The 26,009-nt window shown below is 36.8% G+C and overlaps 1 protein-coding gene across 1 annotated transcript in view; it reads right to left on the reverse strand.

Annotated features, from left to right (window-relative positions):
* Positions 1-26,009, reverse strand: part of Eea1 (early endosome antigen 1) — a 103,889-nt gene that overhangs the window by 35,644 nt on the left and 42,236 nt on the right. Inside the window, exons 6-10 of the mRNA XM_013111903.3 lie at positions 24,793-24,832; positions 23,821-23,934; positions 23,139-23,260; positions 21,890-22,045; positions 7,812-7,928 (exon numbers count right to left, since the gene is read on the reverse strand). Of these exons, the coding sequence (XP_012967357.1) occupies positions 7,812-7,928; positions 21,890-22,045; positions 23,139-23,260; positions 23,821-23,934; positions 24,793-24,832 (549 nt within the window). The remainder of the gene's footprint in view (positions 1-7,811; positions 7,929-21,889; positions 22,046-23,138; positions 23,261-23,820; positions 23,935-24,792; positions 24,833-26,009) is intronic.

Here is a 26,009-nt window from a genome sequence, read left to right on the forward strand (position 1 = left end):
ATCAATCACAGATCTGGATCAATTGACCTGAATTTAAAGGCTGGTCTCACTACTACTGTTACAACAAGTAAAATATGAACAAAATGTTAACTTCCCTAAGAAAATCTCACATGCTGAGAAGGCACTGGAGACACTACCGATCTGTCATGGACATTGGGACATTTCCTTTTACACTGTGCAGGAAGGGATGGAACAGAAATGAGGACAACCAGACCCTCCATATCTTAAAGAGACTACTGTATAAGTAAGACAGTATGGTTAAAGTCACCTTCTAAACCAGCTAAAATAATTTACAGGGACATTTAAAGGGGCTGGGGATGTCACCAGTAGCAGGCAAACACCGTTTTAGCATGAGTTTGATAGTGAGGGGAAGGGAAGAAATGAAAGAGGGATATAAAGGAGACCTATAGTGGGAGGGGAAAGGGTTGAGAACCATTTTTGTTTTTGCAACTCTTGAGAATTTGCTACATGAGTACTGAACTTACATCACTTGTTTCCACCCCACATTCTCTCCCAACTCCCTCAAAGTCTTCCCCCACTCCCTTTCAAATCCATGGCTTTTTCATCACACACACACACACACACACACACACACACACACACCACTGAGTGCATTTCCTGTTGCTCAGATGAACATGTGCTTAGTGCTGACCCTTGGGATTGGGTAACCTTGTGGGGGCTCGAATCTGGAAAAGACTGGTTTCCTCTCTCAGCAGTCATTATTTGGTTGTAGCTATTCTAGCAGTGGGGTCTTGTGAGATTTCCCCATCCATGATGGCTGTCAACTGGTCATCATGCAGATCTTGTTTAGGTGACCATGTTGTTAAGATTTCATGGGTGCAGGCACTGTGATACAGAAGACACTCACTACCTTGCAGTGGATGCCCTGGTCCATGGATTCTTACAGTCTTTCTGCCATCTCTTTCATGATATTCCCTGAGCCTTAAGTGTAGGGATTGTGCTGAAAATGCATCAATTGGGGATTGCCAAATAATAATTTTTAAAAATGAGCTAAATCGTAAAGCTAAAAGAAAGAAAATAAGAGATTGTTTTCAGAGCTGTTAAACCCCAGGAGGAAAGAAGCCGCTACAGGGGGGTAACCGCAAGCCTTAGAGCCTCAGTGGGGAAAGGAAGGCAGTAGTTTAGGAACCAACACATAGTGAAGGCTCTTGAACACCTACCTGAGAAAAAGCAAGTTAAGGTGATTATCAGAAAACACATTGCCAAAAAAACCAGCATCCAGAACAGTAAGTGTATATAAGAAGGAGAGGGTTGTTCTGGCTAGTTTTATGTCAACTTGACACAAGCTAAAGATATCACACAGGAGGGATCCTCAATTAAGAAAATGTCTGTAACAGTGGGCTGTAGGAACACCTGTAGCGCATTTGGGGGAGGGCCCAGGCCACTGTGGTCCTGGGTTCTATTGGAAAGTAGGCTTGGTCACCTGTCCTCAAGTATTCATCAAACTCTATCAAGCTGGTGTGGTAGCACACACCTATAATCCCAACACTCAACTTTTAATACTGCTTAAAAAATATAGTGGAATCCTTTAAAGAAAATAATGACTTCTTTCAATTCTCTGTATCTATCCTTACAACCAATTTTGAGATAGATATGATTCCTATTTACAGATGACAAATCTGAAATCGAAAGAACCTAATACAATTTAACCTAGGAGCAGAGTCATTATTATGATTCTAAAGCAAATTAACTTCTTAAAATACATAATTTAGACAGTAAATCAATTCATTATCCTTAAAATTTGTCCTACTCAACTTTAAATTATAAGGTGCATATGAAGCCTGACTACTAATCACTTGTGTAATGAGATCCTTCCTTTCCTCCCTTTTAATTTTCTCATGAATTGTCTTCCCATCATAGTTTCTTAAAGGTAACAATTTCCCTATAATATGTATCCTTCCATAGGGAATGGGCCCCCAAAGTCCATTAGTGACCTAGGAATAAATACTGGCTTCATTGTTAGAGATTCTATATAACTCAGTCTCTTAAAACCACCTGTTATATGAGTAGCCTTGGATAAACAATGCGATTCTGGTCACAATTTATATGAAAATAATTAATCTAAGGTACAGAATTATGTTTAAATACAATTTTATTAAAAAGTAACAAGGCTGTTACTTCCATTTATCACTTTGATTTTAATATTTTAAGACCATTAATAAACACTAGATTAAAACTGAAAACTTAAACAGCAAAAGTTAATAATTTCCATCTATTATACATTGTATCTGTCTACACTGATGAGGTCAATACCCATAAAAACTGCATATGTTATTTTACATGCCATCCATCAAAAGATAATGCACAAGTCAGGCTAGGTGGCACAGGCCTGCAATCCTGGCTACTCAGAAGGCTGAGGCAGGAGAATATCAATTTCAGCATGAGCACCCTAGCAAGACCCTGTCTTAAAGTAAGAAGTTAAAGGCAGGAAGGCCTAGAATATAGCTCACTACAGGATGCTTGCATAGGATGCACAAGGCCTTAGGTTTAATCTCTAGAAACACCAAAAAAGATTACATGCAGAGATTTACAAACTTAAAACACCTGGATATTATTACTGCCAATAACTATGGTTCGAGTGAGAATTGGACAGCAAGGACATAAAGGATTGGTAGACAAATGAAAGAGATAGATGAACCTTCAGTTTTGTTTTTGTTTTTTAACTGGATCCACTACATGACCTTGAGTCTCCTTACACTTCAAATCTATTCTGACACTAAAAGTAAAGCTGATGAATGGATAGCTTATATACTATACAATGAAATGTGTCAATACTTGAAAGATCCGATTCACTTAGTGAGCTGGTATTTTTAACATGACAAATGATGCAATGAAATCACATACATGAAAAGACCTACTCAAAAGGCAGGAGAGATAGGTGAATTTTGATGTCACATATACAGAAAGTTCACTGTTCTGGTTTAAGATCCTACATAGTGACAAACCCTTGAGAAGCCATCACTTACCAAGAATAAGATAAGCCTTGACTATCAGAAAGGCTATTAAAGTATTCCTCCCTTTTCAACTACGTAACTGTGTGAGAGTAAATTTCCTTGATCTACTTGTCATAGCAGACTACAAATATAAAAACAGACATGAGATCCCAATTATCCAACATTAAGTCAAATATTAAAGAGGTTTGTAGACATATCACCACCATTCTTAATGAATTCATGTGTTTGGGCAAATAACCATTTTTAAGAACAGTTATGCTAATATTTAATGGGTCAATATTTTTAAATTAATGATTATTTTTAAAAATGTAAGGCCTAGTATGATAACTACACACAGATAAAACCTCTCTTTTTCACCTCCCAAGTGAACTCCATGGAGTTCTTCATGATTTTGAGAAAGTAAAACAGAACCGCTTGTAAAGGACACATGCAACCAGTGACTCTCACTCTTAGTGGCACCAACTTAAATGACATCTGTCATCTCCCATCGCTTTGGAGGCTCAGCAGCTCTCTCCTCAAGTTGTAAGGAGCTCCTGACCAGAGCAGCAGTTTCTGAAGACTTGGCTAGGGCTGGAGGAGGTGCTTCCAAGCTCATGACAGGTGCCATGGGTCTTAAGATTTACAGCCAATTAGAGGATCTCTTTTTTCATATGATAATTTTATTTTTTCTTGACTTTTCTCTTGCTACAGTTCACAAAAACATTAGGTTTAAGTTATTAAATCAAAGTCAATATTTTCATCACATCTTTACAGACAAGCACACTCTACTCGACTAGTATTAACAAAGTAAAGACCTGGTTGAGGAGTGGCCACTAATAGGAGCTGGGGAGATAGCTCAGCGGACAAAGTATGAGGCCCTGAGTATGTAAACCTACTATCCATGCAGCTGGGTGTGGTAGCGCACACGTGGATCCTAAACTTCAGAGCTGGATACAGAAGGGGCTTGGAGGAGGCTCACTGGCCAGCTAATGTAGCTGTTACAGGTTCAGTGGCATGGAAAAAAAGTAAGGTAGAGGAGGCAGCAAGATGGCTCAGAGTAAAAACATTGCTGCCAAGCTGGACCAATTGGGTTAAATCCCTGGAACACACATAAAGGTGCAAGGAGAGAACTAAGTTCACAAAGTTGTTCCCTGACCTCCACATATACACTCTCTGTCCCACCTCTCTCTCTCTCTCTCTCTCTCTCTCTCTCTCTCTCTCTCTCTCTCTCTCTCTCTCTCTCTCTCTCTGTCTCTCTCTCTCTCTCTCTTTCTCTCTCTCTCTCATACACACACACACAAAGAACCCAGACTAAGGATGCATATAGAAACCTTAAGGAAATCCACTCACTGGTGTGTTAATAATTGAAAATTACAGTGTCAGACACATAATACCTCCCTATGAGTCAGGGACAGCAAAGGCTATTGCCAACACTCTTGGGTTACCCACCAAAAGTATATGGTAAGACCCTTTTGCTGAAGCTACCACTCACCCTTGTGCATGACATAGAGAAATCAACTTATAAGTGTAAATGTTCCCTGCTAATTAGCTTACACATGCTGGAAAGTACTATGCAGGCTACTTGGAGAGAAAAGACATCAACGGTCTTACACATCACTGGATCTTACAAACTACAATAATTACCTGATAACAAGATGTGCTCACTGGTACAATAATAGCATGATACAATGGTAACCAACAACTTCCTGATTAGATATAAGGCCTATGCCACAGAAGTATTTCATGCCTGGTACTCTAATCCCATTAAAAAGCCTATGACCGAGAAGATCATAGGCCCTATGGTGGTAAATACTATTGTTTCAATAAACATCCATGTTATCAACAGCAGTCTGTGTTTATGCCCATAATTTTTTGCTTATTTCAACTTTAGTCAGTGAAGCTTCTGTTTACAGTGGATAGCAGTTAATGCAGAGGGTCATAACTGACCAACATACAAAATGTAAATAACTGAATGTTCAACTATAGATGGGTCTGTCCAGAACATCTCAGGACAAAAGAAGAATGTAAGAGCTAGCAAATGGGAAGGGGGGCTATGAAAGGATGATTTCTGGATATGGCATGGCTTAATGCATGCATCAACCCATAGCAGCCTCGGGTATCAGCACAAGACCTGTGCAAGATCAAGTCTGTCAAAATTCCAGCGTGGATTTATAAGCCTCCCAAGGGCCCCCCACTACCAGATGAGGAGCTATTGGAGTTAACAGCTGCTGAGGGAGAACCACTCTCTTTAGGGCCCTCACTACCGACAGACTGTTTATGTCCCAGTAGATGGCCAAACACCCCTGCACATATGAGCAGTACTAACTGGACTCAGGTAACTTGGAAGGGAGAAAGGGTGTCAAAGGGTTAGGAGGAGACCAAACTAGGAAGTGGAATAGATATAATCAACATTTAATGTATGAATGTATAAAATTTTCAAAAACAGGTTAGTATTTAAAAGGAACTACCTGTAACAAATACCTAGCTACAAAATAAATAGATGAAATATTTTTAAAAGGTGGGCAACAAAATTGAGTGTAGTGGTGTATGTCTTTAATCCTAGCACTAGGAAGTCAGAGGCAAGCAGATCTCTGAACCATGCCAACCTCTGTCCTCAGTACATACCAACAAAGTCATACGCACCTACATCTACACACACACACACACACACACACACACACACACACACACACACACACACACACACACACCAAAAATTGCCTGGTATAGTGGTATATGACTATAATTCCAGCACTTGCGAGGTTAATGCAGAAGATTATGAGTTTGATGCCAGCCTGGACTATGTAGCATGTTTTAGGACAGCATCAGCAACATAGCAAGACCTGCCTCAAAAATACAGTAAAATAGCAAAAAAAAAAAGATATGAAAGTTTTATACTTCTTAATTCCAAACTTACTACAAAGATAATAATTACACAGTGGTGCTGGCATAAAGAGAAACAAAGATGAGCGGAGCAGAGTGCCTAGAGATAAACATTCGTATATATGGTTGCTATGGTCACAAGTTTGTATCCCTGCAATTCTAAAATCATAATTTAAAATTCTAAGCCTCCAAGGCAAAGGTATTAGGAGATTTTTGCCTCAGAGAGGTTATTAGAGTTCAGACCAAAGTCTCATGAGTAAGATTAATGTTCTTATTAAAAAGAAAAAAGAAAATGACTCAGAAAGATCCCTTGTTCCTTCTCGTGCAAGGGCATAGCAAGAAGGCACCATCTATGGACCAGACAGCACACTCTATGTAGATATAAAATATTGTGCCTAAATTTGGATGTCCTAGTCTAAATAACAGTGAGAAATCAATTTCTGCTAATTATAGGCTACTCAATTTATGGTGTTGTGTTACAGGAGCTAAAACAGCCTCAGGCAATGGTTGAATGACTTAAAGAGAGTTCCATAACCACACAATAGGGAAAGGACAGTTTTCAAAAAACAGTATCAGGAAAAATTAGTACCCACATGCAAAAGAATGAAACAAGACTTTTGTCTTATGTGTATACAAAATTAGCCCAAAGCTAAGACATAAACATAACACCTAAGATGATAAAAGTCTTAAAGAAAATACAGAGGAAAAATTTATGATGTTGAATTTGTCAGTAATCTCTTCCATTTGTTACCTAAAGCACAGGCAAAAAAAGTAAAAGTGTAAAACCTAAACAAGTATTAGTGAGGCTATGATGAACCTATGTAACCTGTAGATGGGAATGTACAAGAATATATGTAATGTCAACTGAAATCAATATAGTAGTTCTCAAAAACACCTGAAAATAAAACTAGGATACAGCTCTGTGGTGAAATGTTTATCTAGTACTGCATTCATGCGGACCTGAATTTGATCCCCATCATCACAAATACATATATACCTGCATTCAGTCTATCCTCATGTTCTTACATTTAGCCTTTCTTCTTGTCTTAATTTTATAGTCTACCCCATGCCCCCAAACACATATATATGTATTACTGATTAAATCCAACATATGAAAGAAAATGCAAGTTGTAAAAGATGATATAAAGCTAACTGTTTTTCTAGTTCTAATTCCATCAAGGATTTTTAGGTGGTGAATTAAGTGCATAAAACATATTTGACACTGAATGTGTAAAATTTAATATGAGGCTTCACAGCTTGCATTCTGAAAGCCTACTCTAACTATATGGTAGTTCCCTGAGTTGTATAAACTTTGGGTCTGGTTGATTTGGTGTGTGATGTTTTTATTTATTTGTAAGGTTTTTAAATAATAAACCTTATAAATATATATATATATTTATTACAGATAAATAAGCACCATATGATCCAGTAACTTGATTCCTGGATATATAGACAAAAGAATTAAAGACAGGGCTATAAATATACTTGTAAATCCATGTTCTAAGCCATATTATTTATAATAACCAGAAAGATGAAAGCAACTCAAGTATCTATTGACAGATGAATGTATGTCATCCAACTCAACTTGCAGCTATAATTCAACCATAAAGAAGGACATAAGGTATATGGATGAATCTTTCAGAATTTTATGCTAAAGAATGTCAGTTACAAAAACACAGATACTTTATGACTCCACTTATAAGGAACCTGGGATTGTAAAAGTCATAGAAATAAAAAAGAGAATGGTAGTTGCCTGGAGCTTAGGGAAGGGACAATAAGTAATGTCCCTCTTTTGATATAAGATGAAGTTTTGCAATATGAAGAGTTCTTGGATACTGGTTGGTTTGTGCAACTGTGTTAATATACTAAACACATACACACAGAGAGAAAGAGAATCATCTTGTCCTATTGTATAAATAATACTTAGTGAAGATAAAATCTATTCATCACCATATGTAGCTTTAAAATTCTTACCTGGTTTGTTTGTGTTAATTCATTAATTGAACCTTTAAGTTTTTGTATTTCCTGCACATACACAGCAACTTCTTGGGGGCCTTTGGCAAGCTCACTCCTTAGTTGGCTTATTGTAGCCTGAAATGTAAAGTAAAAATTAATGCAAACAAAATGGAGGTACACAAAGATTTGAAGACAGTATGTTTTCTTTTGCTGGTGCAGTTAAATTGAAGCAATACTTGAAACTTTTCAACTTAATTCTTTATTCTAACACCATTAACAGTCCCACCTAAAACTTTTTGCTTAAAATTAATTTTAAAAATACCATCAAGATATGTAAATTCATTTATTTAATGATAAAGTCAACTGAAATGCTGACATCTTTATCTGTCTGGTTAACATCAAACTGCAATTTTCAATTTCATGGTCTTTTTTTTTTTTTTGAGCCTCCTTTAAAAAGGAAAACAAATTATGTCTAGAGTTTCTCCAAGATGCCGCATCAGAAACCTTTCCATTCATTTCAAGACATGCATATTCAAATATACAGTGTGGTTTGATTTGTGTAAATCACCTTTCTGATTATAATAGTGTATTTATCCAAACAAGTTACCATGCTAAGGTCATATGTAGTTTCATTAAGCCAGACCACTCTATAGTCAAGTGTAACAGTTGAATAGAAACTTGTCTTAGTGAACTTAAACATTTTAAAAACAAAACAATGTTTATTGTTCAGATAGTTTGTTCACTTAAAAATAACAAGAGAAAACCAGATGGGCAAATATCTTTAAAAGCCACACCTGTAATACACAAAGCTCAAACTTTAGAAACTGATACTATGAAATTTGCATGTCTAGTATTTTTTGCTGACTCTATTTTTACATACTTAAAGTTAGTAATTTCCATTGCATGTGTTCTTTATGATGAATAAACTTTATAACATGTATAATCATAATTTTTGCTCTTAACACATCATCAGTACATATATATATATATCAGCGTGTGTGTGTGTGTGTGTGTGTGTGTGTGTGTGTGTGTGTGTGTGTGTGTGTGTGTATAAAGAACACAAAGTAGTCCTTACATCACAAAGAAGAAACTCTGGAGGGATCTGGTTTGCTATGGTAGCAATAAAGGAACCCCAGACCTTCTCACTACTTTCTTATGAATCCATAGTACACATAACTTATTTTTTAAGTATTTTCAGTAGTGTTGTATCTTCATCCATTTAGAAAACAATGGTTTCAAATTTCAGAAGTCAATTAAACACATTAATGACTATATTGGATGATCAAGCACTTGGACTTATTTTAATAAGCATAAATTAAGAAAACAAGTTTGATTTAATGTTTAAGTGTGATCACTAGGAAAAACACGTGGGAAGAGTGCACACCAAAAGGTAGACATGAGTTACAAGGAAAAGGAGGGAAGAGGATTATATGAGACTTTCCCTTTCCCTGCTGCACATTATCAATCATTTCCATCTTTTAAAATGATAATGCATTGTTCTGATTTTGGGGAAAATAATGATTAAAGAAAATGGGAAGGACATAAATATGTTTCTCTTCAGATAGTAGCACAGTTGACATACCAAGGCCTCTTTCCTCCTGTGCCGACTTTCCTTGCCATTTAATAGCCCAAGTTCATCTATGGCTGCTGTTCAACACATGCTATAATCACTTTCCAGGGTTCCCCTTTACAGAACGTCATGCTAATTCCCACTTACTATATCCTCCTTACTACCATCCTCAAGATCTTCCCCCACCATGCTAGCTACAATTGCCCCACACTATTCCCAGTGCTACCACAGCACACATCCTGCCTCCCAACCCCCTTCTTCAAAGAACCTGTCACTTCACTTCCTAGTGTGGTGTGGTTTGATTATAAAAACATCTAGACATCTCAAAAGGCTCGTTGGTTAAGCCTTGATCCAGTAGATCTAATCATTAAGAGGTCATTGGATCATGAGGACTCTTACCTAATCAAATGATTAATCCATTGACTAATTCATGATTCGATCATGATGCAAACTTTCAGAGGTAAAGTTGGAAGTAGTCACTAGGGGCATCTTGATCCAGTTACCCCTCTGTGCTTCCTTGGCTACCAGAAGTAAGCAGCCTCTGCCACAGTAATGGCTACCATGATATTCTAAAGCAAAGGATCCAGTCAAACTGGACTGAATCCATGAGAAAAAAGAGTGTTTCCCCGTTTGTAATTGCTTCTCTCAGGCACTGTCACAGCAACAGAAAGCTAACTAACGCGCAAGTCTAGACTGGCTTTGTCACATGTTATTTGATTCCCACAAAGGAATGAGCCCTATGAGAGCAAGTACTGCCTTAGTGGTGTATTCCTAACACCTAAGATTGTCTCTGCTGCTTAATATGTATTCAAAAAATATTCAATAAGTGATCATCCCCTGAAAGATTTAATAAACATTTATTCCCACGAGAACAGCATATGAGACCCTAACAAAATTTTTATTTTCCTTGATGCTATGTCATTGGGCTTAACACTGAATTTTTAGTAGAACCTTTAAGTTACAAATAATAAAGGAGCAATATTTTGACTAGATATTCTATTCTATAGAATTTAATTATCGCTTAAATATTCTATTGCCAAGAAATAATCATTGAAAATGGATAAAAACTTGTTTAGCAAAACAAAATGAGCATGTCTGTGAAGTTCTAAGATTGCTTTAAAAAACAAAATTGCAAATGACAATAGAAAGTGGTAAATTACCAAAATTAACAAGTGTCCCAAAGCACATTACCTCCAAATTAAGCATCTCCATTAGAAAGCAGAAAAAAATAACAAAATGATGGATGAAAGGTGGAGGACAGTACTGACAAAAGTGCACAATGAGATTACAATAAAAACATCCAAACATACATACAAATATGATCTCTATTAAAATGTACTCTTAAATAGCTATATAGGATTATAATCATACTTTTTCCATACTTGCATAAACATTTTTGCTCTTAAAACTAAGATTATTTGGAATACAAATAAGATTCTTTAAAAATCATTTCCATGAAATACCACATTGTATCTAAGCTTATTGCAGCTTTCTTTGATATTTATGTCAATGAAGACTTTTAGAAATAATTTTATATCTTTAAAATATCCAACTATTTACTAAGCACTTCAAATGCTTTAGAATGAAAATAATATACTTCCATAAATATATAGGCAAAATGTAATGAGTTCATAAGGTATGTAAGCTTCAATGAAAATAAACCAAAGGTATATATAATAATAATGTAATGATAATAATAATAATAATAATAATAAAATACTCCAGATTATAGATCATCAATCCCAACTAGAAAACATTTGATAAATCTTTGTCCTTCTGGCTTCCTTAATGGCTTTTTGATGTGTTTTTATTCTGACTTAGTAAAAGTAACCACATCTATAATTTTTTCTAGTAAAATTTTAAATGCCATAATTCATTAATATACTTTGTTATAGAATATAATTTTAATTAGGCAAAAATGTGTTATATTTATGTATGCTGTAGAATATTACTATAACTATGTAAAGGTGTGTCACTTTTATTTATGTTGTATTTGTATAATTATGAAAAGCTGTTTTACCTTGCCGGCCTAAGGCACATAATTAGTCTCATAAAGAACTAAACAGCCAATAGCTAGGCAGAGAAAGACTAAGTGGGGCTGGCAGGGAGAGAGAATAAAAGGAGAAATGTAGGTTCAAGAAAAAAGATGATGACAAGAGAGGGAGGAGGAGAAGGAAATGAGGGACATGCCCAGAGCCAAAAGCCAGGTAGCCATCAGCTAGTCAGACACAGAGACAGCAAGAAAGTAACAAAAAGTAAAAAGCCTGGAGGCAAAAGGCAGATAAAGAGAAATAGGTTAATTTAAGTTACAAGAGCTAGCCAGAAATGTGCCTAAGCTAGGCCAAGCATTCAACACTAATAGAAAGTCTCCATGTCATGATTTAGGAGCTGGTTGGTGGCCTAAAAGAAAATATTTAACTGAGAATAATAGAATGGAATTTTTTAAAAAGTCACATAATCATAGTAAGCAGATACCAAACAACAAATGATGTTTCAAACAAATATATAGGATGAAAAACGTATGCTGATTTTTTCATATGGAAACAATATTGGATACAATTTAAAAATATGTTCAGCTAGGTAGGCAGTGGTGGCACACACCTTCAATCCCAGCATTAGGGAGGCAAGGGCAGGTGGATCTCTCTGAGTTGGAGGTCAGCCTGGTCTACAAAGTGAATTCCAAGACAGCCAGAGACATTACACAGAGAAAACCTTGTCTCAAAACAACAAACAAACAAAAACCAAAGCAAAACAAACATACATACATATAGATAAATATCCTCAGTTATTATTCAATACAAAACAACATACAATTTTGGCAAAACACTAGGACAAAATTAGTAGCATAAAAAGCTTGGCATGATGGCTCACTCTAATTCTATCTTAGGAGGCGAGTTGCATATGAGACAGAGGACAGCCAGGGATATACAGTCAGTTCCAGGTTAGCCTGGGATAGAATGGGATCATGACTCAAAATGAAAGCAAAAAACAAGGAAACAAAAAGGTTAGCAGTACAAAGTCACTTATAGGACAATTAGGAGATAAATCAAAATGAAAGACAGGATGCTACAGGAGGAACACTGGACCTGAGTAAGGCCTAGGTTATTCTAGACATGTGACCTGAACGCAAGTTACACCTCATTGAACCTCAGATTCCTAATGTGTAAAATAGGTCTGATAACTTTACACAATCAAATTACACATTTTTAAAGCTAACACAGTATCCAAAATGACCTAGGAGTATCCAAAATCTAGTGGTGTCCAAAAACTCCATTTCTAATGGTAATAATAGTCTGACTCCTAAAGTTATTAAAAATATTTAAAATATCTTAGCTTCTTACTAAGCACTGCATATTTATCAAATAAGTAGAGATTAAATGTTATACTTGATTCTCTAAGTAAATATACAGTTTAATTAGTAAATAACTTCTTCAATTAATCAAAAAGAATGAATGTTCTAAATTTATCTCAAATTGCCTGACGTAATTTTTGTGAAAACTTGACCAAAGTTGAGTGAAAAGAACTAAATTATAACTCATTTTCCTCCTCCTCCTCTTTTAAAATTTTATTTTTATACAGGCAGGGTCTCATTATGCAGTCCTGGCTGATCTGGAACTCACTAGACTAGGCTGTACTCAAACATCAAAATTCTGCCTGCCTCTGAGGTCTAGGGATGAACGCATATTCCACTACTATATGCCTCCCCAATTTCACTTTCCTTTCACCCCAGGCACATCTTTTCTAGAATACAACTTCATTGCTTCCTACAATTATCTCTGTTTACTTGAGGCAAAGGAGGAGACACTAAATTCCTTCACCCCAAGTCTTTTAATTTCAGTTATAACATTTTCACCTTGAATTTTCTTTCTTCACTGCTTTCCAGACTATTTAATCTAAATGAATAAAAGGACAAATTTACAGAAAACCTTTAAACTTAGAGTAATTCATAAATACTATTCATAAATATTTCCAATTATCAAACTGTAGCATGTTTCTGTATATACTTTTAAAATATAAATAAGTGTAAAGATTTCTTTTTTTGCTAAGTTTGAGACAGGATTTTTCTGTGGGGGCCAGGTTGCCCTGGAACTCTCTCTGTAGATCAGGCTGACCTCAAACTCAAAGATCCACTTGCCTCTGTCTCCTAAAGTGCTAGGATTAAAGGCATGTGCCACCCCCACCCAGCTTTTGGTAATATTCTTAGTAAACATGTGTGATTCCCATAATACTCAACTGGAAAAAGTCAGAGGGAACTACAGTTTTAGATACGTATATCCATCATTGCTTTAATGAAAATTTAGTCACCATGTTCATTTATATGGAAATGTCAAAAAACATTTGATGGCATTTTTTGTTTGTTTTTTCGAGACAGGGTTTCTTTGTATTGTTTTGGAGGCTGTCCTGGGACGACCAGGCTGGCCTCAAACTCACAGAGATCTACCTGCTTCTGCTTCCTGAGTGCTGGGATTAAAGGCGTGCACCACCAATGCCTGGCCATCAATGGCATTTTTAAATCAAGAGATTACTTTTTAATTTGAGAAATTATCAGTCAACACAGAGATCTAATCAACACAAGTTCTTTACTGGAATACAGAAAAAAATGACTGGGCACACTCAAAATAATCTAAAACACATTTTTCATTATCAATGTTTGATTCCACATCTTACTTATTAAGATTTATTTATTATTATTTTATGTGTATGGGAGTTTTGCTTGCATATATGTCTATGCATTATATGGAGGTCAAGAAGACAATATCAGATCCACTAGACCAGGAGTTATAGATGGTTACTGGCCATCATGTGGGTGCAGGGAATCAAACGTGAGTCCTCTAGAACAGCAGTTAATGCTCTTAACCTCTGAGCCATCTCTCTAGCCCCCAAACTTCTTGATTACACACTTATAGCTACAGACTAGTGATGGTAATGTTTGAACCCCCTGAAAATATTTGAAAATCTGTAAAATTATGTGCTAAGGGTTGTGAAGTGGCATTTGGGAAATCTGAATAAAAGCATCATAATTAGTGCCAAGCATCATAGAGCCTCATAGTCTCATGCATGTTAAGACTACACACTTTCATAAGTCCCCTGCTGCTAAGACGCAGGGAAAAGTAAGGATGAAACAGATGCAGGATATCTGTAGTAATTTTACTGCAGTTTACTAACATGTTACTATTTATGGACAGAGTGGCATTTTGAACATCAACTTAAAAAAACACACAAAATAAATTGTCAGTAAAACAAACGTTTCCGTTTTTTCCTTTTGGGGGGGGGTGTTGTTGTTTCTTCAAGCATGATCTCTCACTATATACAGCCGAGACTGACTGATCTCAAACTCATGATACTCCTAACTCAGCCTCCAAAATGGTGGAATTCTAGGTGTGTGTGACCACATACAATAAACTAGATCATTATGGTGGTAGAGTGGACATTTTTTTATACTTTTTATTAGAAACAATCTTGTTTTACATGTCAATCCCAGTTCCCTCTCCCCTCCTGCCCTGTCCCCCACCGTCCCCCTCTCCCATCCCGTTTATGCTCCCCAGGGAGGGTGAGGCCTTCCATGGAGGGTCTTCAAAGACCAGGACTTGGTTCCCAGCACCCACATGGTGACTCTCGACCATTTGTAACTTTACTTCTGGGTACCTGATGTTCTCTTCCTGACCTCCAAGGGCATCTGGCATACATGTGCTGCACAGACAAACATGTAGGCAAAGCACTCATACATGAAAAATAGAAGTGAATGAATCTTTAAAAAATGTTCCAATCAGGGGGAGTCATGGACCCCAAACTGATAGCTGGGAAACCAACATAGGATGGACCCAAATCCAGGCCTCCTAACCCATGTTCAGGGGGTCTGGGAGGATCCTATGCTGGTCCTCTGCACAAGCAGTATGTGCTCTAACTGCAGAGGCATCTCTCCAGTCCCAATTAGAACAATGCAGAGACCGTTTTATTCATGCCATTCAATGTCTATCAACTAGAAGTAGGCCTATTAAAAAATCAATCTTTTACCAGGTACCATGGTACACTCCTGTCATCTCGGCTATTCAGGGGTCTGAGTCTGACTTGAGCCAAGGAGGTTAAAAGAACCCTGGGCAGGTAAACCAGGCCCTGTACCAGGCCTGCATCCCAGTACCTGGGGACTGCTACAGAGCCTCCCCTCCCAGTGGGATCCTACACGCCCCAGTTTCCTGGTCTTCTTCTCCAACCACTGGACCAGTGCATGCAGACCACCAGTGAGCCTTCCCTCCCAGAGTGAGCCTACACACCCCAGTCTCCTGGTCTTCCCCTCTACCCACAGGACCAAGCATTTCCGGGTCTGTTTCTGGGCCCGTGCTCCAGTGCCTGGAGACTGCCACTGAGTCTCCCCTCTAGGTGGGAGCCTATGCACCCCAGATTCCTGTCTTCTTCTCTACCCATGGGACCAGGACTGGGGCCAGGAAGAGGAGAACTACCAGAGTATTGGACTTGCTTGCACCCACCAAAAGGGAACTCTAGTCCCCTAACCACCAAACCAATAAGGGGCTCTTTCTGCACCCACTAGAAGAATGGATAGGAAGGAGACAATACAAAAACACACTCAGCAACAGAAAAACAAATATGATACCGCCAGATTCTAGAGACTCCACACCAGCAAGACTCCAACATTCCAATGTAAATGAAGCAGAAGATAATGAAAATGATAGAGGCCCTCAAAGAAGATATAGGAAATCCCTCAAAGAAATGGAAGAAAAAACAAACCAAAAAATACCAGAAATGGAAGAAAAAACAAACCAAAAAATGCAACAAATGGACGAAAAGACAAAGCAAAAATTGCAAGAAACAATTCCAACAGTGCAAGGGTTGAAAACTTAAATAGAGACAATAAAAAAACCACAAGGCAGAAAATAGAAAAGCTGGGCAAATGGCCAGGTACTACAGATACAAGCATAACCAACAGAATACAATAAATGGAAGAGAGAATCTCAGGTGTTGAAGATACACTAGGAGAAATTGATTCATCAACCAAAGAAAATCTTAAGTCCAACAAATCCCTAACACAAAATATCCAGGAAATATGGAACACTGCTAAGCCCAAACCTAAGAATAATAGGTACAGAAGGTGAAGAAAACCACCTCAAAGGGGCAGAAAACATATTCAACAAAATCATAGAAGAAAACTTTCCCAACCTAAAGAAAGGCATGCCAATGAAGGTACAAGAAGCTTATAGACCACCAAATAGAGTGGACCACGAAAAAAAAGTCCCCTCGCCACATAATAAAGACCCCAAATATACAGAATAAAGAAAGAATATTAAGAGCAACTAAGGAAAAAGGTCAAGTAACATATAAAGGCAAACCCATGAGAATGACACTCCATGGAAACTCTGAAAGCCAGAAGGTCCTGGATAGATGTTCTACCAATACTAAGAGATCATGGATGCCAGCCCAGACTACTATACCCAGCAAAGCTTTCAATCACTATAGATGGAGAAAACAAGATATTCCATGACAAAACTAGATTCAAACAATACATATCCACTAACCTAGCCCTACAGAAAGTTCTGGAAGGAAAACTCAAACCCAAGGAAGTTAACAACAACCAGAAAAACATAGGCATTAGATAATCCCACCTTAGCAACAGCCAAAAGAAAGAGGGGTGGAATTCCACACATAATTCCACCACCACCAACCATTCCAAATAAAAGAAGAATGAGCAATCAATGGTCATTAATATCCCTCAACATTAATGGCCTTAACTCACCCATAAAAAGACACAGGCTAACAGAATAATTTGAAGACAGAACCCATCCTTCTGCCGCATGCAAGAAACACACCTCAGCCTCAAAGACAGACATTACCTCAGAGTTAAAGGTTGGGAAAAGATTTTCCAATCAAATGGACCCAAGAAACAAGCAGGGGTAGCAATCTAACGAATTAGACTTTAAAATAAAATCAATTAAAGAGATGAAAGAGGTCATTACATACTCATCACAGGAGAAATGGACCAAGATGAAGTTTCAATTCTGAACATCTATGCCCCAAATACAAAGGCATCCCATTCGTAAAAAAAAAAACATTACTAAAACTAAAATCACATATAGAGCCCCACACACTTATAGCTGGAGACTTCAACACCCCACCTCACCACTAGACAGCAATACCAGACAGAAACTTAAAAAAGAAGCAAAGGGACTAATAGAAGTTATGACCCAATTGGGATTAACAGACATCTATAGAACATTCCATCCAAATAAAAAAGAATATATACCTTCTTCTCCGCACCATACACAACCTTCTCAAAAACTGACCACATATTTGGCAACATATCTAACCTCAACAGGTACAAAAATATGGAATAACTCCATGCATCTTATCAGACCACAATGAATTAAAATTAGAATTCAACAACAACACAAATTACAGAATCCCTACAAACTCATGGAAATTGAATAATGCACAATTACACCATTATTGGGTCAAAGAAGAAATAAAAAATAAAGACTTCCTAGAATTCAATAAGAATGAAGACACAACATACCCAAACCTATGGAACACTCTAAAAGCATTGCTGTGAGGGAAATTCATAGCAATAAGTGTAACTGGAGAATAGTTACACTAGAGAATTAACAGCAGAGCTGAAAGCTCTACAACACAAAGAAGCAAACTCCCCCAGGAGGAGTAGATGCCAGGAAATAATCAAACTGAGGGTTGAAATCAATAAGGTAGAAACTAGGAAAACAATACAAAGAATCAAAGCAACAGCCGGGCGGTGGTGGTGCACGCCTTTAATCCCAGCACTCGGGAGGCAGAGGCAGGTGGATCTCTGTGAGTTCGAGGCCGGGCTGGACCAATAGCCTCCAAAATAATACAGAGAAACCCTGTCTCGAAAAAACCAAAAAAAAAAAAAAAAAAAGAATCAAAGCAACAAAGACTTGGTTCTTTGAGAAAATCAACAAGATAGACAAACCTTTATCCAAACTTACTAAACGGCAGAGTGTGAACATGCTAATTAACAAAATCAGAAATGAAAAGGGGGACATAACAACGGACACCAAGGAAATCCAGAGAATCATCAGGTCATACTTTGAAAACTTGTACTCCACAAAATTTGAAATTTTAAAGGAAATGGACAATTTTCTGGATAGCTATCACCTGCCAAAATAAATCAAGAACAAATAAGCAATTTAAATAGACCTATAGCCCCTAAGGAAATATAAACAGTCATCAAAATCTCCCAACCAAAAAAAGCCCAGGTCCAGATGGCCTCAGTGCAGAATTCTACCAGAAATTCAAAGAATAGCTTACACCAATTCTTCTAATAGAAGCAGAAGGGTCTTGCCAAACTTTCTATGAGGCTTCAATAACCTTGATACCCAAGCCACACAAAGACACAACTAAGAAAGAGAACTTCAGACCAATATCCCTCATGAACATTGATGCAAAAATACTCAATAAAATACTGGCAAATCGGATCCAAGAACACATCAACACAATCATGCACCACGATCAAGTAGGTTTCATCGCAGGGATGCAGGGATGGTTCAACATATGAAAATCCATCAATGTAATCCACCATATAACCAAGTTGAACAATAAAAATCACATGATCATCTCACTAGATGTTGAAAAAGCCTTTGACAAAAATCAACACCCCTTCATTATAAAAGGTCTTGGAGAGATCCTGGATAACAGGAACATAATGAAAGCTATGTACAGCAAATCAACAGCCAACATCAAACTAAATGGACAGAAAATCAACACGATTCTGCTAAAATCAGGAACAAGACAAGGGCGTCCACTCTGTCCATACCTTTTCAATATTGTACTTGAATTTCTAGCTAGAGCAATATGACAATAAAAGGAGATCAAGAGGATACAAATTGGAAAGGAAGAGGTAAAACTTTCATTATTTGCAGAAGATATGATAGTTTACATAAGTGACCCAAAAAACTCTACCAGAGAACCCTTGAACCTGATAAACACCTTAAGCAATGTGGCAGAATACAAGATCAATTCAAGAAAATCAGTAGCCCTACTATATACAGAAGATAAAATGGCTGAGAAAGAAATCAGGGAAACATCACCCTTTACAATTGCCACAAACAACATAAAATACCTTGGGGTAACCTAATCAAATAAGTGAAAGACCTATATCGCAAGAACTTTGAGTCTTTAAAGAAAGAAATTAAAGAAGCCCTCAGAAAATGGAAAGATCTCCCATGCTCTTGGATAGGTAGGATCAATGTAATAAAAATGGCAATCCTGCCAAAAGCAATCTCCAGATTCAATGCAATCCCCATTAAAATACCAGCACAATTCTCCACAGACCTTGAAAGAACAATAATCAACTTTAATGGAAAAACAAAAGACCCAGGATAGCCAAAATAACCTTATTCAACAAAGCAATATATGGAGGCATCACCATCCCTGACTTCAAGCTCTATTATAGAGCTGTAGTCCTGAAAACAGCTTGGTATTGGCACAAAAATAGACAGGTAGACAAATGGAATTGAATTGAACACCCTGATAATAACACATATGTGTATGAACATCTGATCTTTGACAAAGAAGCTAAAAATATACAATGGAAAAAAGAAAGCATCTTCAATAAATGGTGCTGGCATAACTGGATGCTGGCATGTAGAAGAATGCGCAGAGATCCATGTCTATCGCCATGAACAAAACTTAAGTCCAAATGGATCAAAGACCTCAACATAAATCCAGCCACACTGAGCCTCTTAGAAGAGAAAGTGGGTGGTACCCTTGAAAGAATTGGTACAGGAGACAGCTTCCTGAACATAACACCAGTAGCACAGACACTGAGGTCAACAATTAACACATGGGACCTCCTGAAACTGAGAAGCCTCTGTAAGGCAAAGGACACAGTCAACAAGACAAAAAGGCAGCCCACAGAATGGGAAAAGATATTCACTAACCCCACATCTGACAGAGGGCTGATCTCCAAATTTACAAAGAACTCAAGAAGCATGTCTCCAAAACACCAAAGGATCCAGTTAAAAAGTGGGCTACAGAACTACATAGAGAATTTTCAATAGAGGAGTCTAAAATGACTGAGAGGCACTTGAGAAAGTGCTCAACATCCCTAGCCATCAGAGAAATGCAAATCAAAACAACTCTGAGATACCATCTTACTCCTGTCAGAATGGCTAAAATCAAAAACACCAATGGCAGTTTATGCTGGAGAGGTTGTAGAGAAAGGGGAACACTCCTCTACTACTGGTGGGAGTGCCAACTCACACAGCCACTTTGGAAATCAATATGGAGATTCCTCAGACAAGTGGGAATCAGCCTACCACAAGACCCAGCAATTCCACTCTTAGGCATATACCCCAAAAGATGCACATTCATACAACAAGAACATCTGTTCCACTATGTTCATAGCAGCATTATTTGTAATAGCCAGAACTTGGAAGCAACCTAGATGCCCCTCAACTGAAGAGTGGACAGAGAAAATGTGGTACATTTACACAATGGAGTACTATTCAGCAGAAAAAAAAACAATGGAATCCTGAAATTTGCAGGCAAATGGATGGCACTAGAAGAAACCATCCTGAGTGAGGTAACCCATTCACAAAAAGACAAACATGGTATGTACTCTCTCATATATGGATTTTAGACGGAGATCTGGGGAGTGCCAGCCTACAATCCCATGGCCAGAAAGTCTAGGAAACAGAACCTTCATTCAATGGCTGATGGAAGCAGAGCCAGACTCCCACAGCTAAACACTGAGCTGAACTCAACAAACCCAGTGACAGAGAGGGAGGACTGATGAACAAAGGGGTTAAGACTGGGCTGGTTTAACCCCCAGAAACAGCTGACCTGAGAAGGGGTAGCTCTTGAATCCTAGACTAATGGCTGAGAATCTAGCATGGGACTGATCAAGACCCCCTGAATGTGGGTGTCAGTGAGGAGGCCTAGGCAATCTATGGGGCCTTGGGTAGTAGACCAGTATTTATCCCTGGCATACAAATGGACTTTGGGTGTCCATCCCACAGTGAGAGATGTATTCCCAGCCTGGACTCTTGGGGGAGGGTCTAGGCCCTGCCCTAAATGAAATGACAGACTATGGACACCCCCATGTAGGGCCTCACCCTCCCTGGGGAAAGGAGGGGATCTTGGGGGGTTTGGTGGGAGGGCGTGGGAGGAGGGGAGGGAAAGGGAGAGGGACCTGGGATTGACATGTGAAGCAACCTTGTTTCTAATTTAAATTTAAATTTAAAAATAAAAATTAAAAAAAGAAGAACCCTGGGCAACACAGTAAGACTGCCGGTCAAAAAAGTTTTTAAAAACCAAAAAGAAAGAAGAAATTATTTCTAAATACTTTTCCAAAACAAAATTGCTAACATATTTTGCTTGCTCCTATCAAATTAAGAAATTAAGATAAAGTCAATCAACACCAACTAACCTTATTTAACTATATATATATATATATATATATATATATATATATATATATATAATTTATTAGGTAAAACAGCAATCTATTATATAAACATTCCTCTCTGAGTGTTTTCATTACCTCTGAATTAGCATATTCTGATTGTAACTTTTTGCATTCATCTTTGAGTTTTTCAGATTCTCTCTCACGTTCCAAAGTCATATTATCCATTAGTGTTTGAACTTGGACCAGTTCTTTCTTTAATACAGCAACATCTTCAATACCAGGTCTCTGAAGCTGCAAAACATATTTTAATTAAATATTGAGGTTAAAAATCTAAAATAATATGCATTCTATAATTCACCCAAAAGAGATAAAAATGAAAACAACAATTATTTTCAATTTTTAGACTCCAAACTTCAAACACTGATACCATCGCCCAATAGCTTAACCCTGCCTTTACCTTCTATTTAACAGTAACAAGCTGCACTCTAACAAATTCACAAGTACCCTTATCAGTTCATCTTCTTTGCCTTCCCCAACAACCTGTGCACATTAATGACGACAATGGCTGACACATGGTGCATCTCTACCCTGAGAAAGTGGCAGTGAACATAAGAAGTGCTCTAGCTGGGGGAGCTCCTGCCTAGCATGGAAAGAGAAGAAAAGATGCAAGCCTGTTTTGGGTTTTCAGCCAGATGCTTGTGATTCAGTATTTCATCCATGTATTTACCGAGTGCCACATAAAGAAAGATGCCAAAGACAGGTCTAAGGTGGTAAAGCCTAAGGAGAACATGGTACCACTGATATATACAATCAGGGAAGAAATATGATGACTTGAATTTTATACTTGTAGAATTTGAAATGAAAACAAGAAAACTACATGGAATTATATAATTGAAGTGTGAGGAAATATCTGGTATAGTGATGTATGCCTTTAGTCCTAGCACTCAGGAAGCAGAGGCAGGAAGATCTCTATGAGTCGGAGGCCAGACTTGTCTACATATCAAGTTCCAGGCCAGCCAAGGAAACATAGTGGGATACTGTCTCAATGGAACAAATAAGGTAGGAAGAAATGAGAGCACCATAGAAGTGGGTATAAGAAATACTTAAAAAAACAGAACAATTACATCTAGACAGAAACAATAGTATTTAAAGGAGCTAAATGCACAACATTCATAACATCTTTTTTCTTTTTAAAAATTATAGAGTGTATGTAGGTGGAAGGATATTAGAAAAATTTTATTGCCTCCAGCTCATGAAACTATTTTTTAAATATTTCTTCTTTTGTATAATCAACTCAAAGCTTTAAATATCCTAGGCAATCATATATAGTTCATCTTAATTAGGAAGCTATAAATTAACATTATAATAAATGTTCCTAAATTACCAGTTCAGTTTTCAGATCCTGAATTACAGTTGTCTGTTTGTTTAATTCTTCAGTCAAATGTGTCACTTTTTGTTCAGCAGCTTCTCGGAGACTCTTTTCCTCATCATATTTTGACTTTATATCTAATTAAAGATAGCAATACAAATATTAGTTGCATAATATTAACTCTGAAGGAAAGTTTTAAAATTCCCATATATTTATCTGCAAGCTTATACACACTTAAGTTCAATTTACATTCCTTACGTACCCATAAATATACTGAATGATTACGTTAAATTCCACCTAATACTATACTACTGAGCATTTTAACATACATGCTTATATTATTTTACCAAAAAGCACATAATTTTTAAACAATACAGTATGAATAATTGATAGTATAACCAAGTATAAACTCTTTAATATGTTGTATAATTAATTTACTTTAGAAGTTACTTCTTAATTATCAAAAAAGAAAATGTATCTTCTTTTAAATTTCAAGAAGAATCTACCAAAAAAAACCATTGAAGGACAAGCAAAATAATTTACACAGAAACTCCTATTATTAAAGTCCATTAATAACTTCCACAGCCTACAACAAATGTTTTATCACACTTAAAATAGTAGATGGTTTTCTTGGGCATATAATGATGAAAAGATAGTAAGAATTATTGATTGGCTAAAAAATTCAGATTTAATATACCTGCAATTTCAGTAGCAAGCTGGGCTGCTTTCTGTTCAAATAGATCTTTCATCTGCTTAATATTAAAATTTTCTGTTTGGGCTTCTTCTAATTGTTGTTCTAAAGAGTTTAGTTCTAAAAGAGAGCATAGCAATGTGTTAAATGTAATGTCAGTTACATATGCTAATTTTTTATTATATCACAATCATGTAGTGGCATAGATAACCAATGTGAATCCAATTCTAATTATAAGAATATTTTCACATTTCAAAATATGGAGCATATGCAATTCATTTAGAGCACAAGTCAAAAACATAATTTATAAATAAAAATAACAGCCTACAATATCTACAAATATGTGTTCAGAAATTTGCTTTTGCCTTTTAAAATTCAAATCTTTACAACTAAAAGCTAGAAGAGAACCTGTGTTTCTCCTGCCTCTCTCAGTCTTCCAAGTGCTAGGATCACAGACATGGACCATCAAAGCCACTTTAAAATATATTGTGTTTCAGACAAAGTTATAAAGTGAATCTAGAACAACGGTGGCTGTAAAACACATTAATAAAAGTGTGCAGTCAATGCCTAGTACTACCACTTCATTCTTACATAAATTCCTTAAATATAACATATAATCTCCAATTTAATCTGGATTATTCACAGAGCACCCATCCACATCACAGCAGCTACAAAAATGCTAGTCTCATCATTTACTTCAAGAGGCACAGATATATCATTCCTAATATAGACTTGAATTTTCTTTAAGCAATCAAATTGTAGTAATATTCCAGAAGCTTATCCTTAACTTCAGAATACAATGAACTAGTTAACTGACTAAATTATGACACAGGTAACTACCTAAACCCAAAGCATAAACAATATTTTTATTGTTTCACAAACATCAATTATAAATATCAAATTCCTTTATCAGGTATTAAATAAAACACAGAATGAAAAAGAAGGAAAAGAAAACTGAAAAAAATTGTCTTTAATTACCTGCAGATGAATCAGTCACCAATCCATCAGATTTAGCCTCCTTAATTAAAACAGAACACATAAATAAACAGTACAATTGCCACGTCTGTAAGGTTAAGTAGAAGAATCTGAGGGTTCTTCTACTTTTGGATCTATAAGGTGTCATTAGATGGCGAGCATAATTTCACTGCAGTTGGCCAGTCCAAGAACTTTTTATATTCTTCTAAAACTCTTAGTGTTATGCATTAATTGACAGCCAGAATTTCATAACATCAGTAATAAATTAATAACAGAACTCCCTGCCACCTCCAGAATACAGTATCAGCTCTGTCATATTCCATATGTAAGCTGCTGGCATCAACACCTGAAGTGCTCTTAGTAAGGGATCCTTTTCATCACAACTCTCTTTGGAAAGCATCACTCTTAAGAAACCATTCATAAAGTACACCTAATTTAATGTGATTCTACAACAGCTGAGAAATTATTAATAGATTTTAGTAGTTGTGGCATTGACTGGATGGTTAATGTAAGCCATCTATTGAGTGTATTCCCTGTAAGATTTGTTTGAAGTATGACCTCTACATATAAGAGGGAACCCACACTCCAAAGCCACAGAGAAACCCTGTCTCCAAACACCAAAAAAAAAGAAGGAACCCACATATATGCATGTATGCACACACACTATAAATTTAAAGCATAGTAATAAACATTTTAACCCTTAGAAAACCCAGCATAGTGGTACATGCCTTTAATCCCATCAGAGGCAAAAGCAGAGGAAGAAAAGCCTCTAAGAGTTTGAGGCTAATTTGGTCTGCATAGTGAGTTCCAGAACAACCAGGGCTATGTATAGACCTTGTCTCCAAAACAAACAAACAAACAAATAAATAAAAATAGAAAACAAACAACAAAGATTGTAATCCTTAAGGGCAACGCTATCCTGAACTAGAAACAAAAATTAGTATCTCTTATACATTGTTTTTATATTTTAAAGGGTTAAACCCATCTCAAAGAATAAAGGATTTCCCAATAAACCATTTTTTTAATTTCACTTCCCATTAGTTTTAGACATATTGACTGCTAATACTCATCAGTATTTGAAATGCATTTGTTTCCAAATGGAAAGTTGCTGCAAAGACAAGTTATAACTTACACTATTGAGAATTTATTTAAACTAATGAAATACAATACACTTCCACATGCCTATAATCCCAGCACTCTGAAGACAGAGGCAGAAGGAT

This window comes from Mesocricetus auratus, unplaced genomic scaffold, assembly GCF_017639785.1.
Source record: "Mesocricetus auratus isolate SY011 unplaced genomic scaffold, BCM_Maur_2.0 Super-Scaffold_100011, whole genome shotgun sequence".
Taxonomy (NCBI): domain Eukaryota; kingdom Metazoa; phylum Chordata; class Mammalia; order Rodentia; family Cricetidae; genus Mesocricetus; species Mesocricetus auratus.